The sequence below is a fragment of the Tupaia chinensis genome, unplaced genomic scaffold, assembly GCF_000334495.1.
Source record: "Tupaia chinensis unplaced genomic scaffold, TupChi_1.0 Scaffold000117_2, whole genome shotgun sequence".
Lineage (NCBI taxonomy): Eukaryota > Metazoa > Chordata > Mammalia > Scandentia > Tupaiidae > Tupaia > Tupaia belangeri.
In genome coordinates this window covers 2,992,316-3,015,949 of record NW_006159583.1, presented here as the reverse complement: position 1 = coordinate 3,015,949, position 23,634 = coordinate 2,992,316, and the positions used below count along the sequence as shown (strand labels likewise).

At 36.5% G+C, this 23,634-nt stretch overlaps 1 protein-coding gene across 1 annotated transcript in view; it reads right to left on the bottom strand.

Moving 5' to 3' along the window:
- The window catches only part of L3MBTL3 (L3MBTL histone methyl-lysine binding protein 3), a 139,636-nt gene that overhangs the window by 60,570 nt on the left and 55,432 nt on the right, over positions 1-23,634 (bottom strand). Inside the window, exons 13-16 of the mRNA XM_006144270.2 lie at positions 20,599-20,750; positions 10,074-10,150; positions 5,369-5,454; positions 2,859-2,969 (exon numbers count right to left, since the gene is read on the bottom strand). Of these exons, the coding sequence (XP_006144332.1) occupies positions 2,859-2,969; positions 5,369-5,454; positions 10,074-10,150; positions 20,599-20,750 (426 nt within the window). The remainder of the gene's footprint in view (positions 1-2,858; positions 2,970-5,368; positions 5,455-10,073; positions 10,151-20,598; positions 20,751-23,634) is intronic.

Here is a 23,634-nt window from a genome sequence, read left to right as displayed (position 1 = left end):
CCCGAGTATACGTGCATCCCCAAGATCCAGGAAGGAGAATGAAGAAGAGTGCGGCATAGCTACCCCTCCCCATCCCCAGCTGATTTTTCACTTTCCCTCTCACTCTCTCTAGCAGTGCCCTAAGGCAAAAATCTCTAGAACAGAAAAGAAAAGAGAATTTACCTGGAAGTAAAGAGCTGGATTTGGGTCTAAACTTTGCCATTAACTAACTGAACTACCTACTTCAGAGTATTTGACTCAACATTTTCTCATAAAATTAAAAAGTTAACTTAAAATTTTCTGTCATAAAAGTAATACGTACTCCTGAAAACAATCAATTAAAAAGAAAAACCTAACCAATTTTAGTCCTAGCACCCAGAGAGGCACTGATATTAATTTGGTTTATTTCTAGAACTGCTAGCCTATTCCTTTAAAAACATAGATATCATACGTAATGTTAAAACTAAAATTTTCACTTGCCAGTATTAAATATTCTTCAAAAATATTTAATTTTAACATGATGAATAAATGCAATAATTTATTTGACTTATCAGCTACTATGGTTACTCCCATGTTGCTAATAAATACATAAAAGCCCTTGTAGCTTTTCTCCTTGCATATCCCCTTTGCTGATTCCCTAGACATATATTCTGAGAATGGAAATTCATACATGAAAGGATAAGCAACATTATACGATTTTTGATGCTTATCACCAAACTGCTTTTCAGAAAAGCTGAGGCGTACTACCAATATATGATGAAAAAAACTTTTCACAGGTACTTTTCTTTTCAATTCTGAGCAATTTAATTTATAAAAATAATATTGTGCTTTATAATACAGTCCTTTGATCACTAGTATACAGTGTATTTAAAAATACTTTTAGATATAACATATTGTTTGCTTTGACTTACGTTATTACCAAGTACAACTGGCAAGAAAATGTACTTAAATAAAGTTACCAAGGGCTTTGTGTGTTTTGTACAATTTTCCAAAATGTTGTAAGATTATATAATCTTAAAAAACAGTGAATATTGAGGCAAGCAGGTGGTATGATGGCTAAGGTGTTGGACTCTCACATGGCCAACGATGGTTTGAGTCCCAGACCTGGCAGCTTACTTTCTTACTTTTCTCCCCACCTCTGTGTCTCTTTTTCTCAATGGAGAGAACATATGCCCTACAGCAAATTTAAATAATATTTATTAAAATAAATAATCCTTTAAAAATAGTAAATGTTAAAGTTTCTATTTTATGGAAATACCACATTTGTACAGTTTTTAATATTGTTTTATAATTTATTGTCTTATGTATCATTACATTAGAGATGGCTATGGTATGGTTTTTCTAATTTTTTTTAAAGAGTATGCATGAGTCAACAGGTGGCATGGTGGTTAAGGCACTGAATCCCATATGGCTGACTTTGTGGTTTATGTACCTGACCCAGCAGCTTAAAAAACACATCAGCCATGTGTATATGCATGTGTGCCCAAAATCCCAGGAGGAGACTGGAGGAAAAGAGATTGCAGCATGGCTACCTCCCCTGGGAGTAATTTCTTATTTTCCCTCTCTTTCTGTTTCTCTCTCTCTAGCAAATACACAAGCCCTATAGCAAACTAGGAAAAAAAGAAAGAAAGAGAAAGAGAGACAGAGAGAGAGAGAGAAAGGAAGGAAGGAAGGAAGGAAGAGAGGGAGAGAGGGAGAGAGGGAGGGAGGGAGGGAGGGAGGGAGGAAGGGAGGAAGGATGGAAGGAAGGAAGGAAGAAGCATAAATTTAAAGACTCTTATAGCTTAGGACTGAGTTGTCTTCTTTTTTATTTCAATTTTGCCAGAGGGCACATGCACTTGACAGAGACAGAGCAAGAGGGAAAAAGAAAAGCTGAATGTGGTCACACCCCAGTTCTTTCTTCTCCATTTCTTTCACTTTTGGGATTTTAAGCATGGATATACTCATACAGCTGGCATATTTTTCAGGCCATCAGTGCCAGGATTCAAACTGCAGTCAGTCATGTGGGATCCAGCTCCCTTAACCAGTGGGCCAGTCCCGAACCCATTTTCTTTCTTTTTATTTTTTTTTTATTTTTTTGGAGAGAGTTTCACTATTTTCTTTTTTTTTTTTTTATTTTTTTGGAGAGATTTTCACTGTAGGGCGCGTGCGCTCGCCAGACAGACAGAGAGAGACATAGAGACAGAAAGTGAGAAATCACCCCCCAGGGGGGATGGTCACGCCGCAATCCCTTCTCCTCCATTCTCCTCTCGGGATCTTGGGCACGCACGCACACGCGCCCGGCGTGAGTTTTAAGCCACCGGGTCCGGGACACGAACCGTGGTCGACTACGTGGGAGTCCAGCGACATAGCCATTACGCTAACTGCTGGTTCCCGAACCCATTTTCTTAACTGTGTGCTTACTTTGAGTAGAGTTTGACTTTTATTAATCTATCTCTAATTAGTATATGCTTTTATTTATAAAAATGACTTATTTTTAAACCTTGTATATTAAAAGGCAAGCTATTCTTCTGAAAAGAGATCTAAACACCCCACCAAAAAAAAATAACCTTTATTTTTTAAAAAGGTGCATAGTATCAGATGATGAAGTATGTTTTATTCTAAATAGAATCTTGCCTTAATATGTTATCTCTACTTTCTCCAAATACATACTCAAAATATTAAAAGTTACTCATAATTAAAGAGAAAACATCTTATGCTCATTAAAAGAAAACCTGGGTGAATGCTGATTTACAAGGAAGCAGAGTCACTTACTTTGCACATGCCGATGGTTGTACTAATTTAATTATAGGCATTTACAAGTTAAATATCGACTGAAATTTTCATCCAAGATATCTTGTAACAAAAAACAAAATTAAATGACAACAGGAAACTCTTACCTTTATCCTATGATCATCTGTGTCTGCAACAGTCGCTACTCTGATAAACATGGGGTTTCTTTTATCCACAACTTCAAGTTTCATTTTCTTCTGGAACCCATGTGGAGGTTTCTGCCAGAAGAGAAAATTTTACACAGTGAGACAGAGAAAATGAACTTGATGTTACAAGGAATAATAAGAAAGAGATGCATTGCTTCAAAAATCAGGCTTCAAGGTTTTCAAACTTTCAAGTGTCAAGAATGACTCTGGAACTCACTCTACCTATCAGAAAACTCCACAAACACACACAGACACGCATACACACACACACACACACAAGCAAACATCCTGAATACTTAGCTTAGCTGAAAATAAAAAGGGCTGAGGCAAAGATATGAAGATGAAATTCAAAATACTATAGTTATTTGATTAACCAAAGGGAAGACAAAAATTTTCTTGCATTAGCTGGATGTTTCTTGGCAAAAGTCAATAAGCATGAAAGTTATTTTTAAAAAAGAGAGAGGAAGAATATTAATGTGGCTGAGATAAGATACCAAGAAGTGGTAATGAGGGCAAAAAGTGGGAGATATCTTTAGAAAATAAAATTAGCAATCAAATGAGAGAGGGGGAGTATAGCTACCTACACCTCCATACTCAGCAGAATGTGTAAACCTCGAAATAACAGATACTAGGAAGTATGGTCTTAGGCAGAGTACTTAAATTGTCCCAGCTTTGGATTCTACTTGTATAAAACAGCTGTAATAAAAGTATTGTTCTAGGGGCCAGCAGGTGATATAGTGGTTAAGGTGCTGGACTCTCACGTGGCAGTCAGAGTCCCAGACCCAGCAGCTTGAAAATCACATGGGGGTGGAACCTGTAGGTGGTGTAGTGGTTAAAGCACTGAACTCCCACATGGGCAACTCCGCAGTTCGAGTCTCAGACCAGAAGGCTTGAAAATCACACTGTGCGTGTGTGTGTGTGTGTGTGTGTGTGTGTGTGTGTGTGTGTGTATGTGTGTCTAAAATCCCGGGAGGGGAAGGGATTGTGGTGTGGCCTTCCCCTCTGGGAGTAATTTCTCAGTCCCTCTTTCTCTCTGGAGAGAGCACACGACCTATGGTAAAAGCCTAAAAACAAAACAAAACAAACAAAAAAACAAACAGAAGAACTGCTCTATAAATTAAGTGTGAAAAGTATAGAAAGAATACTAGGCAACCAATACAAGACTGAAAAAAGGCCAAACTAGAGAAATTTTAGTTAACCGTCTGGTAGACAGTAAAAGTATAGATTGATCCTGATGTCATTTTATCCAGTTTAAAGCAACATGTAAATAGAGTTCTTTATATAGACAAACTCAGAAGTCAGATAAAAAATCATAAACATAGCATAACTCTAACAGGATTATTTTTTAAAAACTGAATTAGTATCAGATGGAATTATGCACATTCTTTTTTATTCCTGATAGAGCACATGTGCATTTCCGTGAGACAGAGAGAAAGAGAGATAAATACCCTCCACAACATCTGAGCATGCCACAACCTCCTCCTTTCAGGCCTCCAGCCTGTGGGACCTTGGGTACTAGGTCACGTACCTGGCATATTTTGGGCTAACCAGGACAGGGATTTGAACTGCGTTCACCAGGTGGAACAGCTTCTCTCAGCAGTGCATTACCGCTGAACCCACTGCTAGACCTCACTATATACATTCTTGGACAGTTTCTACTTATATAACTGTCTTGCTCTTAAATTTTTTTTGATGTCCTTTTCTTCTATATTTGGGCCTGCATCTACTAATTAATTCTATCATTAAAAATCCTAGCAATTTAAACATAAAAGAATCATTCAAAATATTTATGATAGACTAATTATATCATAATTTTGAAAAATTACGTTTTTAATATATCTTTCTTTCCCTTTAAATTCAGGGGAAAGTATAAATTATAAAACGTACCTAGAAGAGATGAAAAAGTAAAAACTGTATTTTATTTCTTATTCCTCCCTTGCACTAAAATGAGATTTACTTTGAATCTTAATAAGCTATATGCAAGAAGCAATGACTCTAGGTTAGAAAGTCACTGTAATAGAAGCAGATGACCTTACATTTTGGAAATTAAACATGTTGATTTATAGCAATAAAATAAAAAAACAGCATCCCAGCATTTACAAAAGAATTATCAAAACCAATTTTTATTACAAAATATTTCTTACCCTGTTTTGATTTTTCAGAATATCTAGCTAGATGGGAAAAAAAAGATTTCAACAACTAACTCCACATAATCTCAAACAAAATTATTTCCCAAGGAAGCTTTAAAGTCCAAAAGGAAAGTATTTTTTAGACACTAATCGCAAAACTCCAGTAGTAATTTTGACTTTCAAAATCATAAAAATTCAAAAACGTCTTATTTGGCTTTGTGTTTTTCTTTTCCTCTCTTCTATTCTGGTTCACCAGTACCATCTCTTTCTGTTCTCAGGTTTTAATGAATAAGTGATATCATCAACCAAATTAATCAAATTCTATAAAAAGTATTATCTCACCACTTTGAAAGCTCTTGCAGGAGCAGGTAAAGAATTGGTTTCTTCTAAGTATTTATCCCAAGAAAAATGTTTCACATTTGGATAACCTAAAAAGAAAAGAAGAATATAAATCCAAGTAGGTTTAAAGAAATACTGAAAAAAAAATGGAAAAAAAAATTATAAGACATTGTTATCATTAAAATCTAGCGAATTAGGCTAATATGCACATGAGGACTTTCAGAATTATTTGTAATAATCAAATTTTCTTCATCTTGATTGTGATTTGTCTATTACTTTTTATTTACTTATTTATTTATTTGAGATATTTTTGCTATAGGGTGCATGTGCTCAAGGGAGAAACAGAGAGATAGAGAAACAGAAAGTGAGAAATCACTCCCAAGGGGGATGGCCATGCTGTAATCCCTTCTCTGTTCTCCTCTTGGGATTTTGGGCACACATCCACATGCACCTGGCATGAGTTTTAAGCCACCAAGTTCAGGACTTGACCATGGTCGGCTACATGGAGTCCAGTGATGTAACTATTATGCCGTCTGCTGGCTGCTATTACTTTTTAAAGGAAAAGTTTATGCATAATTATATATAATTTATATTCTCATGTAAGGAAAGTCTTATACACAAAATAGACACAGACATATACACACAAATAGCCTCAAATTTAGTAATTTTATTTCTTCTAATCTAGGACAATTTCATACATGCATACAAAAAAATGTGTGCAAGTTCCGCAAATGGGAAAATAAGTTAGATGACTCTCAATACGGAAATGTGCAAAAAATATACATATGAAATAGAAAACACTGATTAAAATATATATTCATTTGGAACATTCACTTTACAAGCTAAGTGACATATGTGGCTGAATGTATAAAAGAAATTAAAATTAAATTTTTAAAAAATTATAAAAACATTTGTAAAAAGAATAAAGCAGGTTTATATATTCTAATATGTAAAATATTCAAATATATTTTCATATGATTTGGTCAAAGTAACATACACATGTCACAGAACATTATTATTTATAGAATATATAGAAATAACTATGCTTTTCTCCCTCTTACCCACTTTTGTTTCAGAGATCAAATTCATTAGGTAGGGGGACCAGCAGTTAGCATAATGGCTATGTCGCTGTACTCCCGTGTAGTCGACCGCGATTCGCGTCCCGGACCCAGTGGCTTAAAACTCATGCTGGGTGCATGTGCGTGTATGCCCAAGATCCTGAGAGGAGAATGGAGGAGAAGGGACTGCGGCGTGGCCATCCCGCCTGGAGGGTGATTTCTCACTTTCTGTCTCTCTGTCTGTCTCTGTCTGTCTGGCGAGCGCACGCACCCTATAGCGAAAACCTCTCCAAAAAAAAAATTCATTAGGTAGGCATGAGCAGGAGTTATTAGTGACCTAGTAGGGTAATAAATTTGTTTTATAAGGAGAATAAAGAGGAAAAATGCAAACATATCAGAGACAGGTTCAGTCGGGTTTCACACTGAATGAAGATATAAATATGAAAAATGAAAAACCAGAATGAAGCCAGTGGTGCTAGGTTTGAATGAGAAGTAATGGCATTAATTCACAGTTTTTAATATATAAAAACAGAAACAGAAATAAACATAAATATAAATTTTTAAATGTATATTAAAACTATTCATATAGTTCCTAACTATAACCACTGAGAGTACTGGAAGCAGCTACACCCCAGTAGCAATAAGCACACCTAGCATCCAGACTTTAGTTTCTAAGCCTCATTCCTATTAAAAAGAACCATGGATCTGGAGAAATGACTGACGACAGGGTTGGTCAGGGAAAGTAGAAGGTAAGCCAAGTTGTGCCAGAAAATAAGGCCTTAAAAAATGATAAGAACATGTCAAAAGGACACACAAATCAGCATAAAGAGCCTCCTATAGGCTAAAATCAGAGAAAATCTGGACATGAAAATAAATAAAACTCATAATGGATTATAACTCATTGATAAAAACAGTAATCCATGGGTTCACATTGAGATAAGCAAATTAACTGAATGAGCAAATAGAAAGATGAGAAAGCTAATTTATGCAGATTATCAACTAATTACATACAAGAAAAGATAGAGTAAGAAGAATTACCATTTAGCAACTGTAAGAATAATAATTCATTCATACTAGATATATCAAAAGGTGCTAAAACTAGCAAATGACACTGGGAATCACATATGGCATATTTACATAATATCCAAGTATCTCTCCAGTAAATACTTATTAATTAGAGAAAAAAAGAACTACGTTAATGGAGGATACTGGTAAACCTCTTGATCCATGAATGGTTAAAATGAACCAGTAAAGAGACATCTTGACATCATGTGTCACCAGAGAGGAGACAATGAGAACACAGCATTGTTTCTGTGATATTCCTGACAAAAATGCATAACCAGGATCTAATTGTGAGGAAGACCAATCAAAAATAAATTAAGAAGCACTCTACGAAATGACTAATCTGTAATCCTCAAACACATTAAGGTCATAAAAGGTGATCTAAATGAAGGAGAATAGTGTGATTTGACACCTGCTGGTTCCTATTTTAAGCAATTTTTTTGACATTTGGTTCAATGGCATTAAGTACATTCACATTTTTATGTGTGGAACTTTTCAAATACAATTTTGTATTTTTAAAAAATTATCAAAAAGCGGGACCAGCAGATGGCGTATGGTTATGTCGCTAGAATCCCACATTGTCAACTGCAGTTTGAGTCCTGGACCTGGCATCTTAAAACTCACATTGGGTGCATGTGCGTGTGTGCCCAAAATCCCAAGAGGAGAATGGAGGAGAAAGGATTGGGGCATGGCCTTCCCTCTCTGCGGGTGATTTTTTTGCATTCTGTCTCTGTCTCTCTCCGTCCCTCCAGTGAGCACACATACCCTATAGCAAAAATCTCTTTAAAAAAAAAAAAATTCCTCAAAAAGCTATATATTTTTCTCTTCTTCTGACTTATGAAAGTCCATGAAGAGATGGATGATTTGGTTACATGCTTCACATAAAACATAAACAATAATGCTTTATACCCCCTTCCTAGAGGACATAAACTAGTAAACTGGTCAAGACAGAGGTTTCCTCCTTTAACATATGAGAAAATTCAGGAAGCAGAAAGGACTTGGCCTGCCCACCCAAGATTAGTCCCCAGAGGAGGAAAATGGTCACTCTGAATGAGACACTGTGCAAGGAACTGGGGACCAGCCGGTAGAATGGAAAGGAAGAAGTATTTGTAGTTTTTTTTTGAGTTTTTTTGCTATAGTGTGCATGCGCTCGCCAGACAGACAGAGAGAGACAGAGAGATAGAAAGCGAGAAATCACCCCCTAGGGGGGATGGTCACGCCGCAATCCCTTCTCCTCCATTCTCCTCTCGGGATCTTGGGCACGCATGCACATGCGCCTGGCGTGAGTTCTAAGCCACCGGGTCCGGGATGCGAACCATGGTCGACTATGTGGGAGTCCAGTGACATAGCCATTACGCTAACTGCTGGTTCCCAAGTATTTGTAGTTCTAAGCAGAGCCTTTGCTACTGACACTCTGTGGGCTACATCTCAGAACAGCCCCAAGTAAACCAAAGGCTTGTCCTGTCTCTGTGATAAAGGTGGCCCCCCGCAACTTAGGTACGTGCCACTGCCACTGAGCGGCCATCTACTGCATGTTTTATGTCAGCTGATGACCCTGTCTTTTCATTCCAGTAGCAGCCATGGCACTTAAAACAGCACATGCTCAAAATTACACTGTCTTAACTCTGATTTGCCATGGAATCAGTTCGTTAGCACATGAAATAAACTCAAAATGCCAAAACAAGGATGCTGTTTATCGGCAGTTACACCATTCCCTGTCAAAGAGAAAGTGAGTAAGCTGAGAAGGCTGATGGCCAGAGGCAGACAGCTCAAGTACCTGAAAACTTCAAAGAGCAGAGAGGTATCTCTAGCACAAAGGTGTGAAATCTATTTTAGAACCAGGAATCACAATAGAAAAAGGAAAAGTGAATGTACTAGTTAAAACTACATAAAAATACCCAAAGCCTCAAGTTCTCACTTGAACATGAACTCCAAACTTCTGCCAAAGCTGACCCTGACATGCGGAGCCCATGCTCCATCCATAAGCACACCCAAACCCATTTTCATGAACTCGTCCAACCTTAGACGATTCACTTCTCTTGTTAGACAATACAGTTAAATGTATACTAATATAAGGTCTAGAAATGAATTTCAAGTTTAGAAATGAAGATCTTTCAAAACAGAACTTAATTTTCCAAAGAAGACAAAACTTGAGACTCTGCTGGACTGAACCAATGCTTATCTGACTTGGAAGAACATCAGGAGTCAGCAAACCAAACCAATACCACCTGCTCAGCTGCCTGCTTTTGTAGATAAAGTATTAATGCGACACAGCCATGCTCATTCCTGTAAGCAGTGTCTGCGATTGCTTCTGGGGTACAACTGAGTTGAGTAGTTGTGATGAGACTGTGGTCTACAAAGCTGGAAATACCTATTATTTGGCCATTCAGATAAAGTTTTACTGCGACACAGCACGCTCATTCCTGTAAGCAGTGTCTGCGATTGCTTCTAGGGTACAACTGAATTGAGTAGTTGTGATGAGACTGTGGTCTGCAAAGCTGGAAATACCTATTATTTGGCCATTCGCAGAAGTAGTTTGCCTACTCCTGAAGTATATGAATAATATTAGATGCATAATAAACACAAACCTGGTGGAGTAATAAGTGTTCTTCTATGTTCTTTGCACCAACCAACTGGGTGAATGTGTGGACTAGATGCTTCGCACCTGTAGGTTAAACAAATTAATAAGTGTAATTATCAGGATTTACTTACAAATACTATGAAAAGTTTTTGGAAAAAGGTTAATTAGATATCATGAACAAATCACAAAAACTTCTATTTATTGTGAAATATCTATTTTGAAAAAAAAATTGCTGAACAAAGGACTTTTACTCTTCCAACATATAAATACTAAGTAGGTTTCTATTTGATAAATATCACCATGCTATTTTCTTCTCCCCCCTCCAAATTCTGTTATATCCTGTAATATTTCTTTGGAGAGAATTTTGGCTGTAGGGCACGTGCACTTACCAGAAAGACAGAGACAGACAGAGAGACAGAAAGCAAGAAATCACCTTTCCGGGGAATGGCAATGCTGCAATCTCTTTTGCTGTAATTTTAAGTATAACAAAATAGCAAAGATATCATTAAAATTTAGAATTTTTTAGGGCCCACAGGTGGCTTGGTGGTTAAGGTAATGGATTCCACATGGCCAACTCCACAATTCAAATCCTGAACCTGGTAGCTTGAAAAACCTATTGGGTATGTGTGTATATGCCCAAAATACCAAGAGGAAAATGGAGAAGGGCTGCAGTGTAACCATTCCCCCGGAGGGTGATTTTTACTTTCTCCCTCTCTCCTGGCAGCACATGTGCCCTATGGTAAAAATATAAAAGAAAACAACAAAACAAAACACACATACACATACGCACACACACTGACACACTGGGACCAACAAAAGAAGCTATTAAAAGGCTTTTTTTTTTTTTTCCTTTTTTAGAGAGGTTTTTGCCATAGGGCAGATGCACTCATCAGAAAGACACATAGAGATAGAGAGACAGAAACCAAGAAATCACCCCCCAGGGGGGATGGCCACGCCGCAATCCCTTCTCCTATGGGGATCTTGGGCACGCACGCACGCACACACACACACACACACACACAGTGTGAGTTTAAGTGGTTGACTACATAGGATTCCAGCAACATAGCCACTACGCTAACTGCTGGTCCCTAAAAGGCTATTGAGAGTGCTGATGATAGCCTGAATCACAGTGACAGTGAGGACAGTAAAGAGTAATCAAGTTTTAGATACATACAAGGAGGCTTTCAAAAAGTTCAAAGAACATATATGTTATAAAAAAGTGTGCTTGGATTTCAAAAATTTTTGCACTAAAATAAACTCATACTCTAATTTCATTTTTCCATGCTAGTTAAGTCTTCCCATATAGTTTATAGGCAGAACCACAGGACTTGGTGACAGAGTTAATGTAGGTTGTCAGTGAAGAAGTCAAGACATTACCAGGTTTGGGACATGGGCAATGAGAAGGATGTAGAAGCCATCTTCTGAGAAAGGCCAGACTGTAAGCACAGTCTCTGGAATTCTGAGTGGTGAATGAAGCATTCGGTTATTAACGTATGTTTGGTAAATATCAAACACAAAATGAGAATAAAAATCTGGAGTTCAAGGGCAGAATCAAGGCCTAAAAATACAAATCTGGGAGTGAACAGCATTTGAGATGGTATTTGGCGCCATGAGAATGAAGCGTTCGGTTATTAACATATGTTTGGTAAATAGGTAAAAATATCAAACACAAAATGAGAATAAAAATCTGGAGTTCAAGGGCAGAATCAAGGCCTAAAAATACAAATCTGGGAGTGAACAGCATTTGAGATGGTATTTGGCGCCATGAGCAAAGTAAGGCCATCCAAGACGAGAAGTAACAAGAATTGTTCACTGGATTTATCAGTCTAGAGATCATAAGAATGTTCTGGAGGGGTTGGAGATAAGAAAGGGCAAAAGCCTGAACAGAGTGGGATTACGAGAGAATGGAAGGAAAGGAGAGGGGAAACAGTAATGCAGAAAACGTGCTGAAGGAATTTGGTTATAAAAGGAAGCAGAGAAATGGAGGCATTGGATAGTTTCGTTTTAAATTTTTTAAGTTAGGGAAATCTGGGGACGGCACATATGGAAATTATCTGTACTATTTTACATACTTTTCTCCTTTCTAAAATATGTTTGTTTATTCATTTCCTCCATGAGAGAGACAGAAACAGAGACAGGCATCCCAACAAGCTCTTCGTACTGATTCAGCGACCCCAGCCAGCCAGGATCACAGGCACACACACATGCACCTAGCATGCTCATGACTTTCTCAATGACCTAATACTTCTTTTTTTTAAGTTGTGAGACTAGTTCACCACCTGTGCTCTTGAAAGACAACAGGTATTCAAAACTAAATACATAAATAAGTCAGGGCCACGTGGTTAAAATATTTCAGGAAACACCCTACACTGCATCTCCTTAGAGATTTACAGCATGCAATATTGGCATATTAAACCTCTAAAGCTATATTATAAACAAACACACCTGGAATTATTTAACTATGTTTCCTAAAAATAGTTAATCATGAAATATTACTTTCTTTTTTAAAAAACCTTTCATTTATTTTAGATATTTAATCACTCTACATCACTTAATAGATGAATGGATTGGAAAAGTGTGAAAACACAGCTCTTTAAGGATAATTAATTATGAAACACCACTTTGGTGAACAACTCTTTAACATTAAATGGAATGCCAGTGTTCCACAGAGCAGTTTGGGAAACACTGGTCTAAATGATGTTGGGCAGTCAAAGGTGCTGTTAACCAGGCCTGTAGCATCTATCCCACAAACTTTGCTTAAGTTTAAAATTACATCAAATTAAAAGGTCGGGGGTGCAGTAGAAAGAATTCAATAAAAAAAATGACTTATTAATGGAAACAAGGTGAGAACTGATTTAGTGACAGGAGAGCAAGGCTCTCTTAGACAGGAGCAAGACACAACACTCACAGTCACACACAAGAAGATGCCATCTATGGACAGAGAACACAAGGGCAGTTTCACATAGGGGTCTGAACATGGGAAAGTCTCTTCTGACTGTGTATTTTTTCCTACTAACACAGGAAGCAAGATCACTCATTTAGAGAGAGGATAAGAAAGAGGATTTGAGATACCTGAGGAAAAAAGAGAACAGTGAAATTTAGTGTTCTGAAAGAGCAGACAAGGAAGGGCAGGACTTACAGTCCATATAAGGTTAATAGTCAGAAAGATGAAGTCAGACCAATCAGCACTGTGTCTTTCTCCAGCTATCCTGAACTGCTCAGGACAGGCATACAGTAAGCAGAAAAGCTGGATTCAACTAGGGGCTGGAATTTTTCCAGGCAAATATAATATAAGGAAATAGAGTCTACACTTCAGAGGGAGTAGTTATAATAGCATTAAAGAATATACAGGCACCAAGAGACATAGCACAATCATTGAGTTGTTGAGAAAGCCATGACACATTTTTACATAGATAAAAGACTAGAAAATAGAAAGCCAGGAAGGTAACAGTGGTTGGAATGTCTGGGGAAAAAAGAAGTCTTAGGCATAGAGAAAAACAAGTAACTATCTAAAAAATATTCTTCAGCAAATGAGATGAGCATTTAGCGATCTTTCCGATCTTAGAGAGTAACTCATAGGTGAGTTACTGTAACCACTACCTAATGCTGATTTTCCTCAGAACTTACTTCAGTAAAAAAAAATTCCTTTAACTTTCTAGTTAAATATTTCCTCCTTTCTTCCTTTAGTCATTTGTTATCACAGACCTTCCTTTCCCCCACTGAACATTAGTTTTTATATTAGGGCTATGTGTGTGTATACCATTCTTTTAGGAATATGGAAGGAAAATATGCATTGTTAGGTTGGTTTCTCCAAATTTTGTATAGTATACATTTTCATAAAATGTACTCTAATATACAATTCCTCAAGATATAATCTGTTAGGACCAGCAGTTAGCGTAATGGCTATGTCGCTGGACTCACACGTAGTCAACCGCGGTTTGAGTCCCAGGCCCAGTGGCTTAAACTTACACCAGGTGCATGTGCGTGCATGCCCAAGATCCCGAGAGGAGAATGGAGGAGAAGGGATTGTGGCGTGGCCATCCCCCCGGGGGGTGACTTCTCACTTTCTATCTCTGTCTCTCTCTGTTTTTCTGGCGAGCGCACGCACCCTATAGCAAAAACCTCTCTAAAAAAGAAAGATAAAATCTGTTTAAATTGTATAAACAAGGCTATGGAACTCTTCAGCTTTCCTGATGTTTTCCTAAACAGTTATTTTGGTGATAGATTATTATTAAGGATACAATGCCTTTACTTTAGGACAGGACATTAATTTGTTTAGGTGTCATTAAAAATGAAAAAAAAATATGGGTCAGCAGATGGTGTAGTGATTAAGCCATTAGATTCTCACATGGATGAATGTGGTCCAAGTCCCAGAGGTGGAGACTTAAAACTCATGCAAGGCACATGTGCGTGCATGCCCAAAATCCTGAGAGGAAAATGAAGGAGAGGGGATTGCAGCATGTCCACTCCCCCAGGGGGTGATTTCTCTAGTTAAATATTTCCTCCTTTCTTCCTTTAGTCATTTGTTATCACAGACCTTCCTTTCCCCCACTGAACATTAGTTTTTATATTAGGGCTATGTGTGTGTATACCATTCTTTTAGGAATATGGAAGGAAAATATGCATTGTTAGGTTGGTTTCTCCAAATTTTGTATAGTATACATTTTCATAAAATGTACTCTAATATACAATTCCTCAAGATATAATCTGTTAGGACCAGCAGTTAGCGTAATGGCTATGTCGCTGGACTCACACGTAGTCAACCGCGGTTTGAGTCCCAGGCCCAGTGGCTTAAACTTACACCAGGTGCATGTGCGTGCATGCCCAAGATCCCGAGAGGAGAATGGAGGAGAAGGGATTGTGGCGTGGCCATCCCCCCGGGGGGTGACTTCTCACTTTCTATCTCTGTCTCTCTCTGTTTTTCTGGCGAGCGCACGCACCCTATAGCAAAAACCTCTCTAAAAAAGAAAGATAAAATCTGTTTAAATTGTATAAACAAGGCTATGGAACTCTTCAGCTTTCCTGATGTTTTCCTAAACAGTTATTTTGGTGATAGATTATTATTAAGGATACAATGCCTTTACTTTAGGACAGGACATTAATTTGTTTAGGTGTCATTAAAAATGAAAAAAAAATATGGGTCAGCAGATGGTGTAGTGATTAAGCCATTAGATTCTCACATGGATGAATGTGGTCCAAGTCCCAGAGGTGGAGACTTAAAACTCATGCAAGGCACATGTGCGTGCATGCCCAAAATCCTGAGAGGAAAATGAAGGAGAGGGGATTGCAGCATGTCCACTCCCCCAGGGGGTGATTTCTCATTTCCTCTCCCTGTCTCTCCAGTGAGCACATGTGCCCTATAGCAAAAATGTCTTTAAAAAAATGAAAAACATAACAATGTAGGACATTTGTTTAATATTTTCCTTTTCGATCTAATACAACTACAGAGTACTTTTTATAATTATCTGCCAAACTCACAATTGTTTTAAAGTAAGAACATTAAAGATTTCGAATTCTTTTGATTTACTGGCTTGCTCTACAAAGAAAAACTCTGTGGCTACTTATTCCTGTATTACCTGAATCTTAGATAAGATTTTAATACATAAGTATTGATCAAAGTCACCATTTAAAATAAATAAGGAAATCATCTCAATAAAGGTAACCTATTTTTTTATCTATTTTAATGGTACTCTCTTAATAGGCAAACAACATTTCATTCAAAAGTTGTTGGAAAGCTATAAAGTTTCTTCTAATATTATTGTAAAACAAGTCATCTCTTAGTCCCATCTAGTGTTCAAAAGCAGAAATGTAACCAAAAAGAAATATAATGAACAATTAATAGTGAAAATTTGGCATATTGTCAATTACTATATCTCCCTTATTTCTTTCTTTTGAGTTTTTATGTATGTAGCAAAAGGAACCTGAAAATAGTTTTTTAAAGTCCATTTCATATATAAATACAAATTACTCACGAAGATCCAGTAAAACCTGGACTAGCAGATTTTTGGAAAGCCAGAAACCAAAGAAATAATTCATGAAAGGCCCATGTTTATGAGGTAACAAAGTGAGCAGACATGAAGATCCTCATTTTAAAGAGATTCAAAGAAGTTAAGTGATTTCACTAAACCATTAACTGGGAAAGAAAGAGATCCTGGTTTTACAAGTCATTGTCAAAAGTTCAACAGAAATAATATATCATGCTGTACCTCCATAACTTTCGGTAGAGTCAAAGACATTTCAAAATGCTTACTTATGGAAACAACAAAGTCTCTTCATTTCAAGCCACCATAGTTTAGAGTCTTTGAAGAAATACAGGATAGTTGGCCTATCCCATGCCCTAAACCCAGAATATAATGACTGCTCCTTTATTAACCAGCACCCTACCATCCTGGTTCCCCTTTGTGTTAATTCTTCAGAGCATCCTTTACACTCTCCATTACCACTAAAGCCTAAGCCTCAACAGGCCAAGTCATCGAGTTCACCTCTCCATCCCTACTTAATTTCCAATCCCATTCCCCATAATAGCTGTCTTAAATATTATTCATTTGCTTTAAGCTTAGAACCTTCCACTATCGTAGTAACTTGGAAAGATAAAGGTAATGCCATCTCAAAACCCTGGTACCAAATTTTCCTTTGATTTCTTCCTCTGATTCAGGCAGAGAGGAGAGCTTATTCCTTTCCAAGGCTAGGCCTTCCAAGAGACCTGGTGTCACCAACAGTCCAGTCTCATACATCTCCTCTCCCTCCACTGTGACCTCTGTCCTTTTGCCTAAACACCAAACTCAAAACATTCCATATGCGGTGAAGCCTTCTTAAAAGTCAACATCCCTCAAGCTATAATCCTCTTTCACTTTCAAGCATCAAACTTTTCTTGTTATCCCTTATCACCATCTCTTCAACCTTTCGTAAATTGGTTTCTGCTCCTAGAACTCTTATTTTTCACAACACCTGATAAAGTCGGTAAAGTCTCTAGGCAAAAAAGGCAAGTTTGCTTCTTAAATTTATTATTATTTTTCAATTTCTTAAAGGACACATATACTCATTAGAGACAGAGGAGCCGGAATACAAAAATCAACCTCCAGAGCGGATGACCACGCTGCAATCCCCTCTCCTCTGCTCTCCTCTCAAGATTTTAGGCACACATGTACACGCCCAGGGTGTTTTTCATGAACACCCTGTTGAGTGGTATGTTCTGCTGAAAACAGACAGTTCTACTGAGACCAGAGCTTGATCCATTCTATCAGACATGAAAAATCTAGCCACCTTGATCACTATGCCACCAGTTGGCCCAAGGCAAGTAAAAGTTTAGAAGAAGCAAGTAAATTACTGAACATTCTGGCTACCATTCCCTAAACATACCCTAATGCTGTGTCCAGATGCAAGCAAGTGTTTTTGCTGGCCTTGAATACTCTATCCCCACATCTAGCACCAATTCCTAGAACTGAATGGCTACCAATTATCAGTAGCAAAAGCACAAAGAGGGCTAACCCTATGGCCTGGTGATTAAGAGAGCCAGACGCCATATGGCTAACAAGTACTAGTCCCTAGGGAATAAGTGTGCCTAGAATCCCAACAGATGGAGAAATGGAGGAGGGACTATAGTATGACCACACCTTACTGGGGAGTGCTTTCTCTCTCCACCCACTCCCCTCTCTTTTTCTGTGTCTAAGTCTTTCTCTCTCTGGCCAGTGCATGAGCCTTCTGTTAAAATTTATTAAAAATCACGAAGGAAATCCAGAGGTAAAATAAGCTGCAATGTAATACATAAACACCCATTTTGTTTCAATCAGGCAAAAGTTTTGGATTGTCAGAAATCATGACGTATTTTTGCACAGAGAAACAGAAAAATACATCATGTTTTTTTTCTATCTTTCTTTCGTGAAAAACTATTTCTTCAATCTTATATAAATTTTTATTACAATCCTCTTTGGAAGGAAAAAATGCTTTACTACAAATAAACATATTTTACCACAGATGTATGCAGACATATACATGTCTTCAAATATCCATTGGTAGACATACAGAATTGCTATGCAACTTAAAGGAAAAAAATCTCATTTCCAAACTATTTTCAATTGAGAAGGCAATCCAATCTGTAAACTCAATTATATACCTAAGTAATTTATGCAGATAAAAAACCATTCGCAAATTCAAAAAGCAAAGAACATAATATTTAATAAGATTGGAGAATTTCCAGTGCACTTAGGCAATTCTCAATGTGCCTTAATTGCAGTGTTGAGGAAGGGAACATACTGTATTCTTTTCCCAACAATTAGCAAAATATGATTTCATGTCAATAGTTAGAAGTGTAAGTAATCCTCAAAGTACATTCCATCCTGAAAATAATCAGTTTGTGCTCATAAAAGTGAAAAATCAGATTTGAAACAGATAATTTTTTTCTTTGCTCTTTCTGACAGACCAGGATCGTTCCTGTTCTGCCCCCCCCCTCCCCCCAGGAATACAGCATCCAAAAAATAAAAATAAATAAATAAGGAATGTGACATATTCTTCTGGACTTTCCCATTAATTTTATTCAGGATAACATTTTTAAAGACAATCCATTTTATGTTAAATAAGCAACTTATATCTCTAAAACATTTATGAGACTATGTAAATAAACTAAAATTCACCCATTTTGTTTCAATCAGGCAAAAGCTTTTTAAAAGTTCTCAAATAAATCAAAACTTTAAAAACAAAAACTTTTCATTCAACAAATTCAAATAACTACAGTAGGATCACTTATTAATGAAAGCACTGGAGCCTAGTTATCATGCCGGTATTGCTATCACCATAGTCTACTGAACAAAGGAAGAGAGACACCTGTCTAACCCAGCACAGATTTGGAGTGTTTCTAAATTTAAAGGGTTTTTTTTTTCATCCATTCACCTATTCCCAATAGGTACAGACAATTATAAGTGAAATAAAAACAGTAACAGAAAGTATGAGGAACAGAAGAACACAGTAATAACATGAGGAGGATTCAATCAGCAAATCCAGATTGAAGGAGATTCAAAGGCGAAACAACCTGGTGCCTTCAACAAAGATCACAATAAACGGGCAAGAAAAACAGAGGAACAGGGATTGATAAATTAAGAGATCAAGAGAATAGCAAAGCAATCATAAATGGCTCACCGTATTTGGATCTAAAACCATCAAACAAATATAAAACAAAACACTAAGACAAATGAGAAATGTCTGAATAAGCTCATTACATCACAGATCTATTTAAAAAAAAAAGTCCCTTTGAAAGATACATACTAAAATAGTCACAAATGAAATGTAATATCTGGAACTGACTTCAAAACAACCCTGGAGCTGAGATTTTAGGAAGAGGAATACAGAGGAAATGAAACTGCATATAAGTTCATAACTGTTGGTACTGAGCAAAGACTGTGGGAGAACGACTCAATTATCACACTTTTGTATATGCTTGAAAATATGCTACCTAAACATTTTTTATTACTAACTTAATACAAGGACATTCTATGAGAAAAATTATGCTTTGCAGAAAAGAGCTCAGAAAAACAAACCAAACTAAAAGTCCTTGACTCTGTGTAATATTGGGTTGTTGGAAAAGTCATGACACATTTTTGGATAAAAACGTAGAAAAAATATGTCATAACTTTTCTGAGACCCCAATATAATCATGGAATTTGTCTAATTTTAAAAAATAATTCTATAAGAAAGTATATGTAACACAAAACATTTTTTTTAATTCAGGACAGCAAATGGATATTAATATCACTCCTTTTTTAAACAGTGCAAGTAAAACTGATGAGTATCTCAATAATTTAAGGATTAATAGAAATTACCAGTGGGTCTACTGACTACTTAAATATGCATACTATAAAGTAAGATCAAGAAAAAAAAATTCCCTGAAATTTAGCAATATTTATCTAAATAAACATATAGTTGATACTATAACATTAGCCATATTTTATAAAGATATTTTTCTAAAATGTTCTCATTTCAAGTTTTCCCTGTAAGGAATTAAATACTTCAGAAATGTCTTCTATTTGAAAACTAAATTATGGAGATTAATGAACATGAGTTAGGTATGGAAAATTCTTATTTCAGCTGATTAATCAAAATAGGATGGGTTTATTATTTTATAATTATATAATTTATAATAGGTTGTTCTTATTTATGCAATGTATCTAAAAACTACAAAGATTAAAAACATTCCCCAATTAATGTATTTATATTCATCCATTATGGATGATTAAATTAGCTACTGAGCAAGAAAGATTAAAATACACGTGACTGTATGTTAACACCATGGAGTGTGTAAACAGTACTATCATGGTGGGAAGTCAACTAAAACACTCTGCATGAAGTAGAATTAAAGAATGCTATTTAGAAATATATGCCATATGGTACAGAAAAAACTTAACAAATCTGAAATAGGAAAGAAGGAATTGTTATTTTCTGTCATATGTTCTGCATTATTACTATTTTTAAACCATTTTGCCTGGTTTACTTGGATAAATATTAAATTTTAAAAAGGACACACCAATGGAAAAATGTCTCACCAATAGTCATAGCTCTCATCCCAGTTGTCAAAATGTACCAGGAAACGATTGTCCACCATATCTGTTACCGTAGCAACACAGATGAATGCAGGATTCTTTTTGTCTACAGCCTCAAGCTTCATACCAACTCGAAAACCTGATGGGATCACTGTCTATGAAAACATACAGATTTAATTAGAGATAAGCACACACTTAACAACAGCAAGACCCGCACACTCTCTGCACCTCCTGCTCTAAGGCCCAGCATCCATCACTGTATTCACATAATTTAAAAATTGTGTGCCAGTTTCACAGCAGGATCACTTTCCAACAAGCAGCAATTAAAAAAAAATGTCCTATTGCTACACCCAATTAACTATCTGGGCCTCAAAACTAAAATATACACGATCTCTCAGAGTTTAAAATAATTAAGTTTAACATACGTTTCAGTACCTTAGTTAGATGACTATACTAGCTAGTTGGCAAGTTTTACTCACCATGTAGTTCACATTTTGTCTTCTCCTTGATTACAGATTTAACAATGAAAATTATTTCACATAAAAATATGTACTTAGTCAAGTTAAAAATGTGCATGAGTCAGTGCAAATTCACTCCCACTTCTGAACAGATTTCTCAAAAGAGTACTCTACTGAAAGTAGGTCATCTTTATATATGAAAGGCTGCAAATGATTACAACTTTTAACATGACAGACACTTTTTATTCCCAACAACAACAACAAAACCTGGCTGTTAATATATATACAGCCATGAAAAATTTAGGTAATTTAGGAAATTTAAGATGATTAGACAGCTGGAACATGGAATGAAAGCAATAAAAGTTCAGTAAGAGTTAGTGCTTGCTGTACTGTAATATGTAAACATCTCTTAGAATCTTTTGTGAAGGAAGAATATTCTAATCTTAGAATAGAGTACTTGCTATAATTACATCAATCACATACACTATGAATGATTTCTTCCCTTCTAAAATAACGTCCTTCAGTTCAGACTAAAGTATATGGAGATTATATTCTAACTACTTTAAGCAAAATAATTGTTAACAAATATTATCACTCAACTTCTTATAATTATACAGCTATGGTTGCAAAAATGTAGGCAGTCACATATCTAAAAATGTTAGAATAAGTCCCTCGTGAACTAAAGGAGCAGGTGGTAATGCTACACATAAATCTTTACACTAAACCATGAAATACTCATCAAAACTATGCCCTGGACCTTATCCTGGATCTATATGTTTGAGTATTTGGAGGTAAAGAATCTAGAAACAGAAAAATTAATTTCCTCTTAGATACCAAATACACAGCCCAAGATTAAGTTCTATGACAGCAATGCTGAGAATCTAGAGGACAGTTAAAGACCGTTTATCAAATCCCTGGCTGAAGTCATCATCAAAGAACCAGGCAGGGATTAGGAAATGTGGAGCAGAGACAGCAAGCTGCTGAGCTGTCCACCTTACTGACCTTCCTCTCTGAGGTAAGTCTCAACAGAGAATGCCTACTGACAAAGCAATATTTACATTAAGCTACCCTCTCAATTAACATATTTTAAAAGAATAACTTGGCCCATTATCTGTATTAGTCACCGAAACTCTCAAACACCTCTGTTCTCTAATACAACTTGGCTTATGTTCGATTTAACCAGAGGACATTTCAGCCACTAGACTGATGCTCTCAAACCAACTGGTTATACCATTTACCAGAGGGTTTTCAGAGGGAGTGAGAAAGCTTTCCCCCATTCTTGATACTTATTTCCATGTGGAGGGAACTGCATATGTGAAACATTACTGCCTTTCTCTACACTTTCACTTCCTGTTACCTTACAGGTGAATTTCAGGAGTAACTGGTTACATTCTTGAGCAGCAGTTGGTCTGTAGGGTACATAGTTTGCACTGTGCTCCTAGAGGGTTCAGTGAATATTCCCTTGGCTTAAGGAATGAAGTAGGAAGGGAGAGTAAATCCCTTTAACTCTAGGGCCCAGACCAAGAAGGTCATTTATTTGCAGATTCAGGCCATGGATATCCTCTGGCCCAGCTCTATCAGTTGCAAAGATGGTATTTTGGTTTTCCATCTGGTTGCCCTTCTTTCCAATTAGATCACAACTTGGGAAAAGAAGAGTGTAACATATGGGGCCCACTCAGAGATGCCAGCTCAGGAACATGCATTGGAAAGTGAAAATATAGGTCAAGAAGAGAAAAATATACACATGTCTAACTCTGCTTCTGTTAACAGCAAATAAACCTATTAGCTAAAGGGAAGGTGAGTCATGACCGCTACCAACCTCTTACACGTAAACCCAAACAGAGCTATTGATATTGTGTCATTGGGAAAGTCATGATGCATTTTTGCATAGGAAGACATAGACAAATACATCGTGACTTTTCTGATGACCTAATATATTCATCTCAGTAATGTGCATCCCATCTGAACAGCACTCCTAAATCAGTGATGATAACAATATAGTATCTCAGTCAATTTAATTTTTTATGCATCTTAATTGTAAATTACACTGGGATTTTCTACCATGTTGCCTTCTACCATTCAATTAAAAAAAAGGACAACCATAATATGATTACAAAGCAGGTATTTATTTATAATGATTTTAAGCCAATTTTAAAGTTTAATTAAGATAAGAGAACTCTACTTACCAAGGTAATATAATTTCCTTGTTACTACTTGTAATTTACCCCATAATACACTCAAAAATCACTTCCTTTAAAAGGGGAAGTATTTTGGATGTACTTACTATATTCTGATTTTCAAACAAGGACTTAGGAGCAGCTTGAGCTTTGCATGTCTTAAGATAGGTCTGCCAATTAAATTCTTCTTCTTTATATCCTAGAGTAGAAAGCACATATAAAACATAGTAAAATATCAAAAAATTTTACACTTTGGATTCGAGTGCCACTTTTATCTGTAACTCCAACATGACAAAAATCAAGCAACTAAATGATTTTAAAATAAACAAATGTAACCCATATTAGATAATTATGGATTTTTAGATAGGCTATGTTTACTTTTTTAATAAACTGAAAGATTTTAC